The following is a 17,442-nucleotide window of genomic DNA, read 5'->3' as shown; positions in this document are numbered from 1 at the left end:
GGCTTAAATCGCCGCATCGCAAATGGGTAATAAACGAGAAACTGCATGATCAATACAGTTTTTGGGATATTCAAAAGTGACCCGAGGGTCTTTTGAGGTTGGAAACATGGATTTTGCATCTCAGTCTTATTCTATATAAGAAAAAAACTAAATCTACTACCCTCACTTGATGCTACACAGACCCCCTTTTTTTTGACAAGGTTATAGCGCAGAGCGCTACAGGGCGAATACCCAAAATCTAAACTTGCTTGAGGAACTAGAAGAAACCCTTCACTTCCCACCACTTCCTTGCAATCATACAATGTAGTGCATGCATCCCGCTCATCTTCTAAACAACACCAATGTTTTACGTGAAATAACACACACAACACCGCTTCAATTTTCAGAACTTCTCGCATGACACGTTATAACTAATCCAAACTTAACATAAAACGTTATTGTCACGTTAAAACGTGTATGTACGTATCTCCCTCATATTCTCATACTCCTTCACGTAGAAAACTTCCTCCCTGTACGTGGATCTCGAGTTGTGTGTCGATGTGTTTCCCTGACATGCAAGGTTCTGGTCACTGCCTAGGATACGGAAATGGTGACTCGTCAGGTACCGTAACCACGTCTCTAACCCAATCATCGAGGAGATCGGGCTCGGCGGCCTCTCTACGCCACACCATCAGATACGGCGTCCAGCCGACATTGAACAATGGCCACAAGGTCGCGATATCCGTCGTCTAGTCTAGTCATTATAGTTGTAAATACGGAAACTGTGTTACAAAATAATACGTAATAACTTTATTGTATATTTTTGTATAGCGAGTAGACGTACTTAGCAAAGTTCTTGTAATGGATAGGTGCTTAAGACTGATCTGATCCAATTACCTTCATTTTACCACAGTCATGCTCATTTCAATCACTCACACACTGTTTGTAAATTACGTGATCGAAAGCGATTCGATCAAAGCAATGTGTTCGTCTCAAGTCAGTTTGTACATACCGTTATACTGGTTCAAATCTTAGTGTTGAGATCGATGTTAAATGGAACGCCTTAAAATACAGTTGCCAAAATTGATAATAATCCGGAAGGTTTTGAAATTCAGAATAATAATTGAATATGTACAAAGAACTATTTTATCTCGTACCTAAAATAGGTTTGCTCATCGGAATAGGAAATACGTTTATGTTCTTCAACGGAATTGTGTTTCGTAAGATGACAAAACAGAATAGTATTATATTTTTGCTGCCGACTTCTATATAATGTGTACATGTGATATAAATAGACAAAAAGTGTATATAATGAATGTATATTTTGTACCCTTAAATAATAATTGTAATAAAATTAATGTTTTCTATCGATATTTTATTGGCAAGCAGATGTCGACCATTATGGAATCGAGTAATACGTCATATTCATAGGTAAGTGGACAGTATTTAAGTAGACCAATTATTTGTACTGAAATAGGGCCAAAAATATTTTATTTTTCATTTGCCTATTAATATGCCATTTATATCATTCTGTCATATGAGATATATAAAGCAGTCTATGTGCCCGAGGGCATAATGAGCGCTCACGGCAAGTTTGTTCTCTCAGGGAAAGTTTATTTCCTGCCAATTCCTAGACGAACCGCGATGTGGAAATGTTTTACATTGTCTCGGAGTCGAACTTTAGAAAAAAGAACAGTTTTAAACTTTTACTGTAGGTATTAACGAGCTCCTAGTGAATTCATAATTTTGCGATGTCTGCCCCTGTCCCTTAACTGGACTGCAAACTGTCTTTTGTAAAATTAAGAATTTTAACTTTGCCATGTGTTTTCATTTTGCATTCAGTTGTGCACGTCCACAAACATGGTATTTTAAACAGCACCACTTGTTCTACAATTCATAGTCACAATACAAGAACGAGAGAGAACTTATATATTCCTTTTAAGAGAATGTCAAATCTATTTACATGTCTTATAAATTATACAATAAATTGCCATATATTTGGCGCACACTTAATGAATTCAGTCTCAAAAGTAAAATTAAAAGTTATTTGCTAAACAATCCTTTCTACCACTATGAAGAATTCTTAAATAGTACCATCTGTGATAAAGTGTGATATAGTACATTGAAAGACAAGTGTTACAATGCGACTTATTGTAATACGACTATCTTGTGGCACGAGTGGCGACGCGAAGCGTAGCCACGAGTGTCCGCAAGATAGGAGTATTACAATAAAGCATTGTAACACGCGTTTTTCATACTATTTTTTTCTATTTCGGTGCTTTAATTTAATTAAAAAAATCATTATCAGAAACTATAGGGAACATTAGAACTAACATGTTTTATGTTGGGAACACTTTTTATGCCGTTAAGTTTTAGGTTGGCAGCGTAGTAAGACTGACATTTTGAAGTTCAAACATGGAAGTACTCAACGAAGTACCTACTTGTACTTACTAGTAACTGCCAACTTAAGAGATGAGTTACCAAAAAAAACGACTATAATCACTGTCTTTGTACAACTGTTTTCGACCGAAAACAGTTGTACAAAGACAGTGATTATAGTCGTTTTTTAGCGCATTTTTGCAAAAATTTTTTTTTGTAAAAAGTAGCTTTTAATCTCACTTTGGCTGGCTGGCTGGCTGGTCGGCTGGCTGGCTGGCTGGCTGGTAAATGCGCGCCCGTAGAAAAACGCTTGTAAAAAGACAAGGAGTGTACATGTAACTATCGGGGCCGTGTAATTAAGAACGTTAGGGATGGGGCTACAAGATTTGGAGTCGACGACATCTGGACGCCATCCCCGAGCGTATTATACTAACCTGGAGATTTTTCAGTTTTTATCTATCTTCTTCTACAGTTTTTCTCCGATTGTTTTCAAATTGGTGTCGTCGGGAAGATCTTGTCAACGCGCACAACTCCTGCGTGGCGGAATTTTGTTTTTTTTTTTTCCTAGGGGCGACATAAACCACCTTTTGCGCGGCGCGCTTCGAGGGGTAGCCGACTTTGGGCGCCCAAAAGTTTCTTACAGCGCGAATCGCGGTCTCTCTTTCTCGTGTCACTAATAGAAGGTCGAGCTATGTGAAGTACCCAAAAGTTGAATACGATTTTATGCCGGGATTTTTAGCGAAATCTACCAAAATGTGAATTACGAATGAACGGGACATCGGAACTGTGTATCGACAAAGGGAATGTGGTAACCCCCGACGAGATCTTACTGATGGTGGAGTCGAAACTTCAAATCCGAATTGTTGCGGGTGATCAGAAGTGGGTGTCGACAAAGGGAATATGGTAACCCCAAAGGATTTTAATGATGGTGGAGTCAAAACTTCAAACGCGAATTGCGAGTGCACGGTAAGTGAGAAAATGGTACCGACAAAGTGAACGTGGTAGCTTTCGGCAAGATCTTATTGATGGTGGAGTCAATATTGGCTAATAAAACACTGATCTGCCACACAAAAATGCGCTGAAGTCCCTTCAATCTCACACGAGGACTTTGATCATTTTTTTGGTAACTCATCTCTTAAGTTGGCACTTACTAGTTAGTACAAGTAGGTACTTCGTTGGGTACTTCCATGTTTGAACTTCAAAATGCCAGTCTTACTACGCTGCCAACCTAAAACTTAACGGCATAAAAAGTGTTCCCAACATAAAACATGTTAGTTCTAATGTTCCCTATAGTTTCTGATAATGATTTTTTTAATTAATTCAATTAAAGCACCGAAATAGAAAAAATAGTATGAAAAACGCGTGTTACAATGCTTTATTGTAATACTCCTATCTTGCGGACACTCGTGGCTACGCTTCGCGTCGCCACTCGTATTACAATAGGTCGCATTGTAACACTTGTCTTCCAATATACTATTAATGTATTCTATGTAGTTTGTCATATCATATTATATTGTCCATGTTTTTTACTTTACACAACTGTTATATTTGTACCTATATACTTATACTTTATATATTTTTGACAATTGTAAGTACATCTTGTATAATAACAAGCAAATATATTATTTATTTATTTATTTATTTATTTAAACAAGTGGATTACGATAAAATCTTGCAGATGGATTCTTTATCAAATTTGTAGATCGGAGTTCGTGACCTAGCAATTGACCTAAATCAAAAAGTACGGAACGCCCTTTTGGCATGTTGGTTAATTATGATCCGAATTGCTTGAAATTCGAAATGGGCATAGCTATAACCATACAGTACGCAATGTCAACTCTAGCCAAACCCAGGAGCTCCTTTATTTTTTTTACGGACACTTGCGGGGGGCCTAAGCTGTATTAATACTATTTATTAATCCCCAGAATAACCAGAATGCTTAACATTAATTCACAATATTTGCCCGAGGGTAAAAAATGAAAAAAAAAAGGGAAAGGCAGGTATACGAGGAAAATCAGGGACGTTCAGCTCTTCCTTTTATGTCTAAGAATAGTGTAGCAGATTTGGTTTCTATGGTTCAGCCGTTTAGCTGACAGACCAAGATCATGGAGATTCGGATTCCTGGTTCACTTCAGAAAATGTAAAATAGAGGGGGGGAGGCGGGTCGTTTCGTACTCCAATACGGGTGGTAAAAACCGTTATTGCAGTTAGAAAGGCCATCATCTGCTTCCGTCTGTAATATATGCCTTATGCATATGTGTAGTCGATTTTTTGTAAAAAAGGAAGGTTATACATTGCCTTTTTTTGAAACCCGAAAAAAAAATTGTCTGAGATCGACCGGGAAAAAAAATTTTCTGATAGATTTTGCCCTGTAGAATCCATAATTTCAAACAGTTCCAAGATTGGGCTACTAGTTCAAAAGTTACAGCCCTTTGAATTTTCTTTCGAAATTGGTTTCTAGTCTATACCTTTTGATTGAGAGGTCTAATCGAAAACGTACGAATTGTTTTTGATTCTACGCACCAAAATTAATAAGAAAAAGTGTTTTCCCGAGAAATTTTGGTGTAGTCGATTTTTGGTAAAAAATGAAGGTTATACACTGCCTTTTTTAAGACCCGAAAGAAAAAATTCTCTGAGATCAACCAGGAAAAAACTTTTTCTGATAGATGTTGCCCTGTAGAATCCATAATTTCAAACAGTTCCAAGATTAGGCTACTAGTTCAAAAGTTACAGCACTTTGAATTTTTTTGTCGAAATTGGTTTCTAGTCTATAACTTTTGATTGAGAAGCCTAATCGAAAAAGTACGAATCGTTTTGGATTCTACGCACCAAAATTAATAAGAAAAAGTGTTTTCCCGAGAAATTTTGGTGCAGTCGATTTTTTGTAAAAAAGGAAGGTTGTACACTGCCTTTTTTTGAGACCCGAAAAAAAAATTGTCTGTGATCGACCGGAAAAAAACTTTTTCTGATAGATTTTGGCTTGTAGAATCCATAATTACAAACAGTTCCAAGATTGGACTACTAGATCAAAAGTTACAGCCCTATGAATTTTTTTTCGAAATTGGTTTCTAGTCTATAACTTTTTATTGAGAAGTCTAATCGAAAAAGTACGCATCGTTTTGGATTCTACGCACCACGATCTATCAGAAAAAGTTTTTTCCCGGTCGATCTCAGAGAATTTTTTTTTCGGGTCTCAAAAAAAGGCAATGTAAAACCTTCCTTTTTTACAAAAAATCGACTCCACATAGTTTACCCTAGTAGTCAAAAACCCGAATAAATCCCAAAATCTCCCCCAAAACTAATTCTCACTATTTTCTTACTAAGTACTGTCCCTTTTTAGTATAACGGGTAGTAACTAAGTCCACCATGTTTTTGAATTGTGCCAAATGGAATCGTATATTCAAGCACAGAAGAAAGATACTGGCTAACTATCGAAATCTTGCTAACTAATATCCTCCTGATTAAGATAGTGATCTAATGTGAGCTAGCAAGTGCAACGCAATAGCACTAATTGTAATATAAATGCTAGACAACTCGGCTTGAGAGGTTTCCGAAACCCATTAAAAAACAATGTACTATTCAATGTAAGGACACATCACATTTCGATCGCAGTTAATAAATTTATCTTTTGAAAAACCAATCCAACCCGCTCAATTTCAATGCTCTGTGAAATTTCTATGATGCGATACCCAAACGGGTCTATTCTTAGAAGTTCCAAAATCTCTAACTTTACAACGAAATTTCGAAAAATTTAAATTCATGAGAGCTACCGTTACACATCGTCACGCTTTCTGCTGTGTTTTGGTAGTCTGGTAATCATACCAACGTAATTTTTCGGCATTTTGTCGAGGTTATACTTCAGAAATGATATTTTCCAATTTATCGAAGCGAAGTACCTATACTTATAGAATTTAGGGGCAACGCTGTAATAGCCTTTATTATAATTTCTGATAGTTTGTCTGTGACTCTTAATATATTCATAGCGCAATTTTTTTCACTTCTGCCACCTGTCCAGGGTTACGTCGTAACACAACGCATAATTTTATATCTCCAGAAAGTAGTACATTTAGCACTCAAACAAAAGCAGCGTTTTTTAAACGCCAACTTTCCAGAAAAATCTTGGAAACTATGTATAATGCTTTTCGTGTAATTTTCCTTATTTTCTTTCTTCGTTACAGTACTGGGGGGCCTATGTACATTTCGTACTTTACTCCCAGGTTGGCAAGGGGTTAGGAATTCAATAAATATTCCTCCACTAATAATCTCATTATCCTCATAATCTAAATTTGGAAAAATACTAACCCAAACTTATCAGGCATCCTATAATGTAGCGATAAATTAGCTAAAATTTTAAGGACGACTGCAATCAATAAAAGGTTGTTATTGGAAGAGGAGATTTGCATTTTGTAAGTTTCATACTAAATCTTTCACTCTTCGAACCGCAACCTTTCCCAGCGAAAAAACTTGTGCTTTACCAATATTGCCGAACAACATAAAACGTATTCGTGCGTAAAAGATAAATATTATTTCTCTCCGTAAGAATATTGCCCACGTATGTACGCTTCCTTGAATCACAACGATAATTTTGAAAGACGCACGGTAATCAATTTTCCTAGAGACGGTGCTGAACCACCATTTTAACAATGGGCCTGTCACTTCTTTCGGTTTCATTATGAAATATGTCTTAGAATCAGCGTCTATTCAACAGACCAAAGTAATTTTCTCCCTAAATTTCGTCTCTGATCATATGGAACGTAAGGGGCTCAATTTGGCTTTTATTGACTTGAAATGCGGTGGATTATTTGGCATAGTACGTTTCCGCTTTATTCAGAGTCTGTTATAAATTTGTTAAACACTTCCTAAAAGGATACCCGCGACTATGAGGCATAATGTAGTATTTATATTTGCAAAATAGGGACTTGCATTTGTAAGAGAAACGTAGGGGAAAATGTTACCATAATCGTAATGGAAAATACTGATTGCAATGAAGTCGATATTATAAATAATTAATAGACATACCAAGGATGATCAAATTCATTTTCTAGAAGATTTTTAATCTTCAACGTGCTCTTTACTACGTGGAAACAAACGAGATTGAAAGAACAATGAAATAACATTCCGGCAGACTGAAATTACATGTCATTATTTTTTATTATCCAATTCAGCTATGTTGACAATGTGAAATCCTTGACTGGAAGACGTGAAAGTTTTAAAACTTTCAATAGTGCCTAAGCTTGATGTGTTTCCACTACACTTAACATTTTCAACGTATTTGTTTATTTTAACCTTTGTGCTTGCGTTCCCTCATTTCGTCACCGTCGTTAGTAGTAATTATAATTTTACCTTTAATCCTTAACTTACTTAATGCTTGATATACAAGTACATCTTACAGTGGAAAGTAATTAAAAATTGAAGGATGTTTAAGGGAGTTCCGTCCGCATTCAAAACTCTAGCCTGGAGAAAAACAATCGTCGACCTGCATCGGAAGATTCACTCTAGGACTAGTTTATTCTAGTCATTTAGTTTAAGATCGATTTAAATTATCATTTTTCGCAATATATTTAATAATCTCTGGTTTCTACTCTTTTGTTTGCAAGAGTAATGTACCTACTTTTGAAATCGACAATTTCAACTTCTTTCCAAATTTTTAATTGGAGCCTCCCCTCAGGAGCGTCCTCTTTCGATCAATTTCATTTTTTATATAACTCGGAAACGTTCGTCTTTTTAACAAGTCGAATGACACTTCCACTGGTCCGTTTTATACACCACTCAAACCCAACATCTTTTAATTTCCCAAAAAAAGAGTAGCGATTTTTAAACCTAATCTAATCTTTAACACACGATATTTATCGCGATGCTTTCTACACAAGATAAGAAAATCTTTACAACTGACTCATACTGTACTGGAGGTCACGTCTTGGATAACCCGTGTAAACTTTATGCACTAGTTACTCAGATCTGCAAGGATGAGAGTTCTGGCACAGGTTTTTGCGGTCACCGTGAGTAGCCTCTTAACGGTCATGCTGGGAGCGAGTGTGGGCTATGTTACCATCTTAATTCCCTCCCTAACTGATCCAAACGAAGAAATTCGTATAAACGAAGTGCAAACGTCATGGATAAGTAAGTGAAACCTGTTGTACTTATTTCGCCCGTGCCTTCACTGAGTTTACTTCGCAGGTTCAGTTTCTTTAATAGCATCGCTTATTGGAAGCATTGTATCTGGGGCTACGGAGTACATAGGAAGAAGAAGGTCCATGATCATTTTAACTGTACCAATTTTTCTTTCGTGGGTTACGTACTACTTCTCTTCAGAATTGTGGCACATTTACACCGCCTTAGTGCTGCTCGGTCTAGTGAACGGATTATTTCAATCCGCAGTAAGGACCGCGTACCTTAAAGCATAAAGTAATTCAATAATTGTTTTCGAAAGGTAATGTCTTATATTGCTGAAGTGACAGAGCCTCACCTAAGAGGACTGCTGTGTGGAATCAATTCTCTGTGTCTGGTATCTGGAGTGCTCGTAGAATTTCTTTTAGGTAGTGAGCTGCACTGGCGAAAAGTAGCATTGGTGACTTGCGGTCTACCAGCTCTAACACTATGCCTATTACAAATACTGCCGGAAAGTCCCTATTGGCTTTTGCTTCATAATAAATCGGAAAATGCGTGTAAAAGCCTTGCTTGGTTGAGGGGATGTACAACATCGGAACAGGTCAAGGAAGAGTATCAAGCAATTGAAACCAGTTTAAAACCCAAACAACCCGATAACGAAATGGATTCATCCTTAAGATGGGGAAGCGTGGGGAAGTACACAAGGAAGAGTTTCTTGTGGCCATTTGCGATGATCTGTTGCTTATTTATCTGCTGCAACTTCTCCGGTCCACTTACTTTGCAAGTTTATGGGGTAGTCATTGTCTCAAACTTAAAGGTTCCCATAGGCAAATTCTATGCGACCTGTTTACTCGGTTCTGCCGAGGTCTTGGGTACGATATCGTGCGCCTTCATTATACGTTATTTAGGAAAACGAATTGCCGGATTATCTTCAATATTTGGTGTATTAATCTGCAATGTGGCATTAGGAGTGTATGCCTACACGAATAATATTGTTCGCTTAGAATTCAATGTGGACGATTCGTTGGTGTCAAGTACGCGGGATGCAGGTAAATGGGTCCCCTTGCTAATTGTGATGGTGTTCGCGTTCGTTGGCCACTGCGGTTGCAGAAGCCTGGCGTGGATTCTACTGGGCGAGGTGTTTTCAAGTGATACACGGACTGTGGGATGTGGAGTTGCACCAAGTGCCTATTATATATCTGGATTTGCAGCGAATAAGCTTTATTTGAGCATGATTTCGAGACTAACATTTGCTGGAGTTTACTGGACGTACGCTTGCGTTTGTTTTGTTGGCTTGCTTCTCATCTATTTTGCAGTACCGGAAACTGAAGGGAAGACACTGGATGATATAACGAAACACTTTAGCGGGCAATCAAAGTTAAATAACAAGATTAGAAGACAACAAAACGGTGTTGTTTAGTATACCTACGGATTGCTAACTTTAGCTGTAGTCATTTGAAGTAATCTCTGCCAACCATCTACAAAAACACCAAGAAACCGCAATAAAACAACAGATAATAGCATGAGATGTATTTGATGTAACATGTTTTTGTGTTAAGAGCTCGAAAGAGCAATTTCACTCTCATCTTAGAGCTTTCTTGAAACACAGAGCTTAATTCAATGAAGGAATTAATTCCATTACCTGAAATAAATCCATTCGAAATCGACTGCAAACCGGGTCCGTTAACTTGGCCCCCCCACTGAGAGATTTCATAGTCGTATTATTTTGAAATGAATGCGCTCGTTATGCGCTCTTATGCGCCACCGATAATAACTCTTGGGCCATTATCGTTTTTTAGAAATCCGAAAAAACATTCGGGGGGGGGGGGCTACGGACCCCCCAGTACGTATTTTGTCCCTTGTAACTAAGTCACCTGATACATTTGGTTATGCGCTCAATTGCGCCACTTGAATTAAAGCTAGCGCCATTACGGTTAAGCCGTGACAAATTTTCAAAAAGTGGGGGGCCAACTTAACGTTCTTAAAAATTACTTTTTTTAACATCTTTTCATACGAAATTGTACTCTCAGGTATGCGCTGAAATGCGCCGTAAAAAGATATCTTTGCGCCATTATTGTTTTTTGGTTATCCTAAATACAAATTTTTAAAAACCTACCTATTTTACTTTCTCAGAATCGTTTAACTAAAGCTCCCAAAAAACACCCTGTATAGTGTTTCTGAAACACTATAATGGCGCCAAGATTTTTGTTTACGGCGCATTTTAGCGCATGATAGCGCATGATGAAAGGTACGATGTAGTAGAAAAAACATGTTAAAAAACGTAACTTTTGAAAACGTTAAGTTAGCCCCCCCCCTTTTTAAAATTTTTTTATGGCTTAACCGTAATGGCGCTAGCTTTAATTCAAGTGGCGCAATTGAGCTCATAACCAGATGTATCAAGTGGCACAAATACCGGTAGCAAAATGCGTTACGGGGGATTCCGTTCACTTGGCCCCCCCCAAATATATTTAAGGATAACCAAAAAACAATAATGGCGCAAAGATATCTTTTTACGGCGCATTCCAACGCATACCTGAGAGTACAATTTCGTATGAAAAGATGTTAAAAAAAAGTAACTTTTAAAAACGTTCAGTTGGCCCCCCCGCTTTTTGAAAAATTGTCACGGCTTAACCGTAATGGCGCTAGCTTTAATTCAAGTGGCGCAATTGAGCGCATAACCAAATGTATCAGGTGACCTAGTTACAAGGGACAAAATACGTACGGGGGGGGCTACGTTCACTTGCCCCCCCCCCCAATGTTTTTTCGGATTTCTAAAAAAGGATAATGGCGCAAGAGTTATTATCGGTGGCGCATAACGAGCGCATTCATTTCAAAATAATACGTCTATGAAATCTCTCAGTGGGGGGGCCAAGTTAACGGACCCCTGCAAACCAGTTGAGAACAATTATCAGTCCATTTAAAATTTAGAGAAAATTCCGTTCTTTTGGGGGTGCTTGTTTGGCCTCTTAGCGGTGATTGTGCAATGCTAAAAATAAGTTCCAGCTGCATCAACAAACAATTTGCCCAAAGCTCTATCCTTGAATTATTATTAATATACATAAATACGAGCATAAATATAAATTAATTATGAATATTATATTATTAATATAAATTAAACAAATCACTTATTCTGAAATCACCACACGTGTATGTATAAATATATAACGACGCTTTCAAGTTGAGGTAATCAAAATTAAATATTAATGAAACAAGGAAACTGCAAATTAATTTTTAGATCTGTGTGTATCGCAGTAGTACCGTAGTAATTAATTCTGGTCTTCGCAACAGCTAGCAATTCTAGGCGAGGAATTGATATTTTCTTTCTTCCGATAGGTTCCACCCTAGCTACCAGCAAATGAACATAACCTCTTTTTTTTGTGCTACACCGCAAAACAGAACTGCTGCATACGTATCTTTAGAAGCATCAGCAAATATGCAGCCAATATGTAAAAATATTTCCTTTGAATGTAATCCTTCAATTATGACATAACGAAGAATCTCAATTTTCGAAAGATTTGGTAAATGGTGGACCCAACTTCTAAACTTGTCGGCTGTCTCATCTTCTATTTCGATATCCCATAAAATATTTCTCTCCCACAACGTTTGTAACCAGAACTTTGGTAATAGGGTTGCCGGAGAGCTGTATCCTATTGGGTCAAAAACCTTTTGCGTCATCCAGTAACTTTCTTTTTGTTACGACCATATTTTCTGTCTCCAGCTTTATCAAATTTGGGTTTAACGTTAAAACATTTCGATTCGGGTGCCACGTAAGTCCAAGAACTCTCACGCTACCATCTCTTATTTATTTTATCTCTTTATTTATATGCATTGTTTGAAGTTTGAACCGGCCATCCCTGCTACTTTGTTTTGGATACGGCTACTGCAATAATTCATATCATTTTAAGGTGTTTTCTTTAAAATAGCCATACAAGAAATCCTCGGTAATAATTTCTGTGGGTTACAATGAAACATAAAAACCGAGGTAAACCAATGAGCGTCGTAAACGCCACAATCAAAATCAGAGTCGAGGAGATACCAGTAAACCATCATCAGCCGTTTATGAGAATCACTTGTTGAAATGCCCGGAGAACTACAAGGAATACTTCTCTTTTGAGCTCGCGCTTATATAATTTCGGGTGGAATGTTTTTCGTGAAACCACTAAAGAAGCAAACGTGGGTAACACTTCCAGCTGCGTATAGGTGAGGAAAATTCTCATCTTCCTCCAATGTCCGCGTGTTCACATTCTCAGCGAGTGCAACTTCAGGTACACCATTGTCTTGGGAATAGCTTGACACCACAGAATGGGGATGGCGGATATCTAATGGTCAACTGACCACGATACAAGGCATATTACCTCCAGCAGTTGACAAGCTTTTACATGTCATTACATATAATTATTGTACCGTATGAGGGAAACTGCGACTTCGCCCGAGCAAAGTTTTGGCCTTCTCTCTCTCTGCAGGATGATGAGGATGTTGAAGATGCGGAAACAGAATTCCTTATTCTATCCGCTTTCAAATTTTCCATACGTGTTCCTTACTTTATCTGTGCAGGAAAAAATGTGTTCTTTGTTTAAATTGAACTTTTAAATTAGTATGTGGGTATTAATTATAAATATGCTCCAAAAACAATCGGACCCAATATTAAAATTTTAAGAGTTTATTCGAGCGGATTAATTATTTATTGTATTTGCCGTTGAAAAATTACTAAAGTTTCAAATAAAGAGCCTTAATGCTATGAATTATTACAGGAGTTATTATTTAGGATAACCATTGTCGTTCTGAACAATTGTAGACCACAGCCACAAAAATCGGTGACCAGAAAAGCAACCAATCCTTTACTTATATAAGATAACCATTTAAACTGAATAAGAGGAAATTTTCATTTGCCTGGAGCCATCTTCAAACCTACTTTACTAACACTTGAGGCGGGCCCATTCTTCTGTACAAAGGCCAAAAGCTTGCCAATCCTTACACTGTAGGTAGTAATCCTTTTGGTGTACACGTCACACTGCTACATTTCTGCGATTAAAGACTTTTCGGAGGTGTCACTTTCTAAAAACGAGCTGTAAATCTCCAAGTTGATCGCAACAAAGTCTTCAATTTTGAGTTTAAAGCACTCCCAAGTCACTTCTACTTCTTCACGTATTGTCGGCTTTTTTTAAATAAAGTATCTAATTCACTAGAGACTTTGTTATACATGAACGAAGTACTTTTCTGTGCTTTGTCTTGGTTTCAATCACCTCATCCATATTACAGAATTATTATTGCGAGCTTGGAAAGTACACAATCTAGGATAGGTGTCAAAGCTTTTATGCTATTTATGACCAACTTCTACAGAGTATTTAGATATCACAATTCACCTCAGTCCTGTCCCAGTCGCCAAAAGTGTTAAATTCATACGATTATCAAATACAACGGGCATTCTTTTATCTGTCATAAAACAACTATTTTTCCACAAAGCACGCTCACATTAACATAATAGAGAGGGTAGTGGATTATTCGAAAAACAGACATCTGCCGATGGGTAGACATTTCCTTTGGAAAGGGCTGCAAAGCTAGCTGCTGCTGGGATCGGCAGATCAACAAATTTCATAACCAAAATTATGTTTGTGTGCAGTGGCCAGTGTGTCATTCTGTAGAGGCAAAGCCAAACTTGCCGATGATGGGACATTGAAATCTCCTTCAAAGAAACGACGAAGTGGGTTACATTTTTAGACAAAACCTACATCCATCCATCTTATATGAACCTGGTTTACGTAAAACTGACCGAAGCAGGAGGATCATATGGTTTCGTTGATAACGCACTTCTCACCTTCAAATCGAAAAGCAAGTTCGGAGATTACCACGACGACATGAATCATAATAATTTCATGAGATGACTAATTCCAAATTTGCCTCCAAATGGGATTGCCGTTGTGGACAATGCACCTTACCACGGGGTTCTAAATAACAAACCACCAACACAGGTAACAGGTAAAGCAAGTATGGGGGAACAGTTGGACAATAACGGAGTATCAAAAACCAACGTACAAATATAATAAATAAAATGTTTGAAAACTGGAAAAAGAAAAAGTACAGTCAGTGTCAGTAGTATTAGGCGGTAAATTTCAACACTATTGACACTGAATGTACTAGTAAAAAACAGCGCTACCAAATCATCGCCTTCTCGACAGACTCGTTTGGTTAGCTTGCCCAAGTTGCTGGAGTATATTTTGCATTAAATATCTAAATAAGGTTTTAGTTCTTTACTTAACGCTCACAATATACCAACATTGTAAGCAAATTGTTTATTTTAATAGTCAATGGTAAAAGAATTCTCAATAAAAACAACTTTTAACAATATCCTTATGGTAATTACAGATTATCCAATCGTATCTGCATTTAATAGTTTTTTTTATAAGCAACTAAGCGCTTATCTTTTAATTTTATTTTTCTGCAATTAGTGTACTCGCCTTAAATAGAATGCTAATGTTGGATTGATGTTAATAGCGACGGTCGGCCATGAAATTTACCTGCAAATCCAAAATGTCTTGCAAAATGAAAGCTTTATCGCAGGTGATTCCTGTATTAGTCAAAAATTTGTTATTGTTTTCTTGTGGAATGTGTATAGGTTATGTAGGCATTTTGATTCCAACGTTCACCGACATAAATACAAGTGAATCTATTCGCATGGACGAAGGACAAACGTCGTGGCTTAGTAAGTTTTAATCATGTACTTACGTTTCTTCACAGAAATTAACTGTTAGGTGCAATTATTTCAATTCCGTCCCTTATTGGATGCGCGTTGTCTGGATATTTAACAAAACCATTTGGGAGGAAACGCCCGATGATCATGTCGACAATACTGTATACTATTGGATGGATTTCGTTGTACTTTTCTGCAGAGATGTGGCACGTCTTTCTTAGTTTATCCCTGCTTGGGTTAGTTGCTGGACTTAGCGAGGCACCTGTAAGGCGTACACAATTTTATCTCCACTGTAACTTTGTTTAGGTTATGGCGTACGTTGCTGAAATAACGGAACCCCACTTGAGGGGAATCTTGTCGACGTTATCACCACTGGCGGTCGTTTCTGGAGTTTTTGCGCAGTTCGTCATTGGTGGCTTTTTACACTGGCGAATTGTTGCACTGATATCATGCGCGGTTCCAATCTTTAACTTTTTTTGTTTACTTGCGATGCCCGAGACACCGTATTGGTTATTGTTCCACAATAAGTTGGAGGAAGCCCGAAAAAGTCTGGCGTGGGTCAGAGGCTGGACGACAGTTGAAGATGTAGAACAGGAGTTGAGGGAAATGGAACAATTCGTCAAGGAAAAATTATGCCGTGTCGACCACCAGACTAAAGATGGTGGTAAGCGACTTTGCGAGAAGTATTTCCGGAAGAATTTCTTGTGGCCCTTTTCTTTAATTACTGTGTTATTTTTTATTTTGTGTTTTAGTGGTGTGCTAATGTTACAAATCTATGGTGTGGTTATTTTTGCCACATTGAAGGTACCTATGGATAAATATTACGCAGAAATGCTAATGGGTTTGTCCCAACTCTTAGGAAGTATGGCTAGTGTCTTTGCCGTTCGAATTTGTGGAAAACGCGTTATGGCATTTGTAACTATAGGCGGATTATTTGTTCTTAACTTCTGCTTCGCAACTTACGCATATGTGGCAAACATAGAACGTCTAGATTTTGCTGGCGTAGATACATCCTCATCATCATCATCATCGGAATATATGGCGTGGATCCCCCTGGTTCTTGTAATTTTAATATCATTTGTGGGTCACTGTGGGCCTAGGGTATTACCTTGGATTATGATGGGAGAGATCTTCTCAAATTATATGCGCGCCGAGGGTTGTGCGTTCACTGGCTGTATGTACTACATACTATTTGCTGCAGCATCAATGGGGTATTTGAACATGATATCAACATTGACATTCTCAGGTGTTTATTGGACCTATGCCGGTGTATGTTTTTTTGGAATTGTTTTTGTATACTACTATGCTCTACCCGAGACAGAGGGAAAAACATTAGTAGATATTTCGCATCATTTCAGTGGACAAGAAAAGTTAAGCAATAAGGTGAACAGAAAAAGCATTTCAGCGCCCTCCCCTTCATCAGCACTAGGACCGGTCTAATACACCGGTAATGAATGATCGAAATCACTTCAAGGTTTTACTCAAATGTCGCTAATTATTAATTATTGACTTTAAGGCCCACATGCCAAATGACAACCACACGTTCTTATGAAAGTTCCATTTATAGTAGATCTCTAGCAATTTACCGATCGTTGACATTTTTGGCAGTAATAAAAAGCACGCGTGCACTTAACTTGTATTATCGGTCATATTTTTTTTTAATTAACCATAACTACCTTTGTTAAGTGAACACAAGAATTGAAAGAAGATGACTCAACGGTTACCAGAAATTCAATTTTCTTCCAGTCATATCTTTAAATAGTAATAAATTGGTTCTTATTATCTTTAAAAAACATATAAGATATAACTGTGTATTTTTATGTTCAAAGTACTTATACGAAAGGTGTTGTTACAAAAGCGAAAAGCGGACTGTAATTTTGATTAATGTTTTAGTGATAAAATAATAAAAAAATGACTTACCCCCAAATATTTTGTCTCTATGATCTTTACACAAATTAAAGGATCGGAAAGAAAGGATTTGTGTGAAATTGACGTATACAAGTATCACAATAATTAATACAAAATGAAATTGAACTTCATGCAGTTGGCGTGTGTAGCGTTGAACGAATATTCGGCAAGTGAGTTTTAAAACTGCACTCTGCGCTGCACCTAGAGATAATAAAATAGGCAAAGCGATAAAATAAATTTTAAATTTTTATATTTAACATACTACCCCCCTAATTTTGAAAAAAAATTAACAATATTTTGCAAAATGAGAAAAAATAAAAATTATTACAATTAAATTATTATTGGCGATATTTACACCCCTGGCAAAGGGCAAAGTTTTA

General features: G+C 37.3%; 3 protein-coding genes across 5 annotated transcripts in view; all 3 read left to right on the top strand.

The window, feature by feature from the left end:
• The window catches only part of LOC116171693 (cardioacceleratory peptide receptor), a gene marked incomplete at its 5' end in the record, with an annotated part of 76,744 nt that extends 75,438 nt beyond the window's left edge, over positions 1-1,306 (top strand). The window contains 1 exon segment of one of the 2 annotated variants that reach the window (XM_031488663.1): positions 498-1,306. In XM_031488663.1, the coding sequence (XP_031344523.1) occupies positions 498-732 (235 nt within the window). In that variant the 3' untranslated portion in view covers positions 733-1,306. 2 annotated transcript variants of the gene reach the window in all.
• Positions 1,307-8,280: 6,974 nt separating this feature from the next.
• Positions 8,281-10,087, top strand: LOC116172707 (facilitated trehalose transporter Tret1-like). Of its 2 annotated transcripts, XM_031489968.1 has the most exons (4): positions 8,281-8,478; positions 8,536-8,735; positions 8,789-9,735; positions 9,783-9,874. In XM_031489968.1, the coding sequence occupies exons 1-4, from the start codon at positions 8,325-8,327 to the stop codon at positions 9,793-9,795; spliced, it is 1,314 nt and encodes a 437-aa protein (XP_031345828.1). In that variant the 5' UTR covers positions 8,281-8,324; the 3' UTR covers positions 9,796-9,874. The 2 variants fall into 2 exon arrangements, with proteins under 2 accessions (XP_031345828.1, XP_031345827.1); XM_031489967.1 differs by having other exon boundaries at positions 8,789-10,087.
• Positions 10,088-15,303: 5,216 nt separating this feature from the next.
• Positions 15,304-16,594, top strand: LOC116170689 (facilitated trehalose transporter Tret1-2 homolog). The gene is made up of 2 exons (XM_031487193.1): positions 15,304-15,418; positions 15,461-16,594. The coding sequence occupies exons 1-2, from the start codon at positions 15,356-15,358 to the stop codon at positions 16,592-16,594; spliced, it is 1,197 nt and encodes a 398-aa protein (XP_031343053.1). The 5' UTR covers positions 15,304-15,355.
• The last annotated feature ends 848 nt before the right edge of the window (positions 16,595-17,442 follow it).

Source organism: Photinus pyralis, unplaced genomic scaffold (assembly GCF_008802855.1).
Source record: "Photinus pyralis isolate 1611_PpyrPB1 unplaced genomic scaffold, Ppyr1.3 Ppyr1.4_LG5, whole genome shotgun sequence".
NCBI classification, from domain to species: Eukaryota; Metazoa; Arthropoda; class Insecta; order Coleoptera; family Lampyridae; genus Photinus; species Photinus pyralis.
The sequence above is the reverse complement of the archived record's forward strand: the minus strand, read 5'-3'. Positions and strand labels throughout refer to the sequence as shown.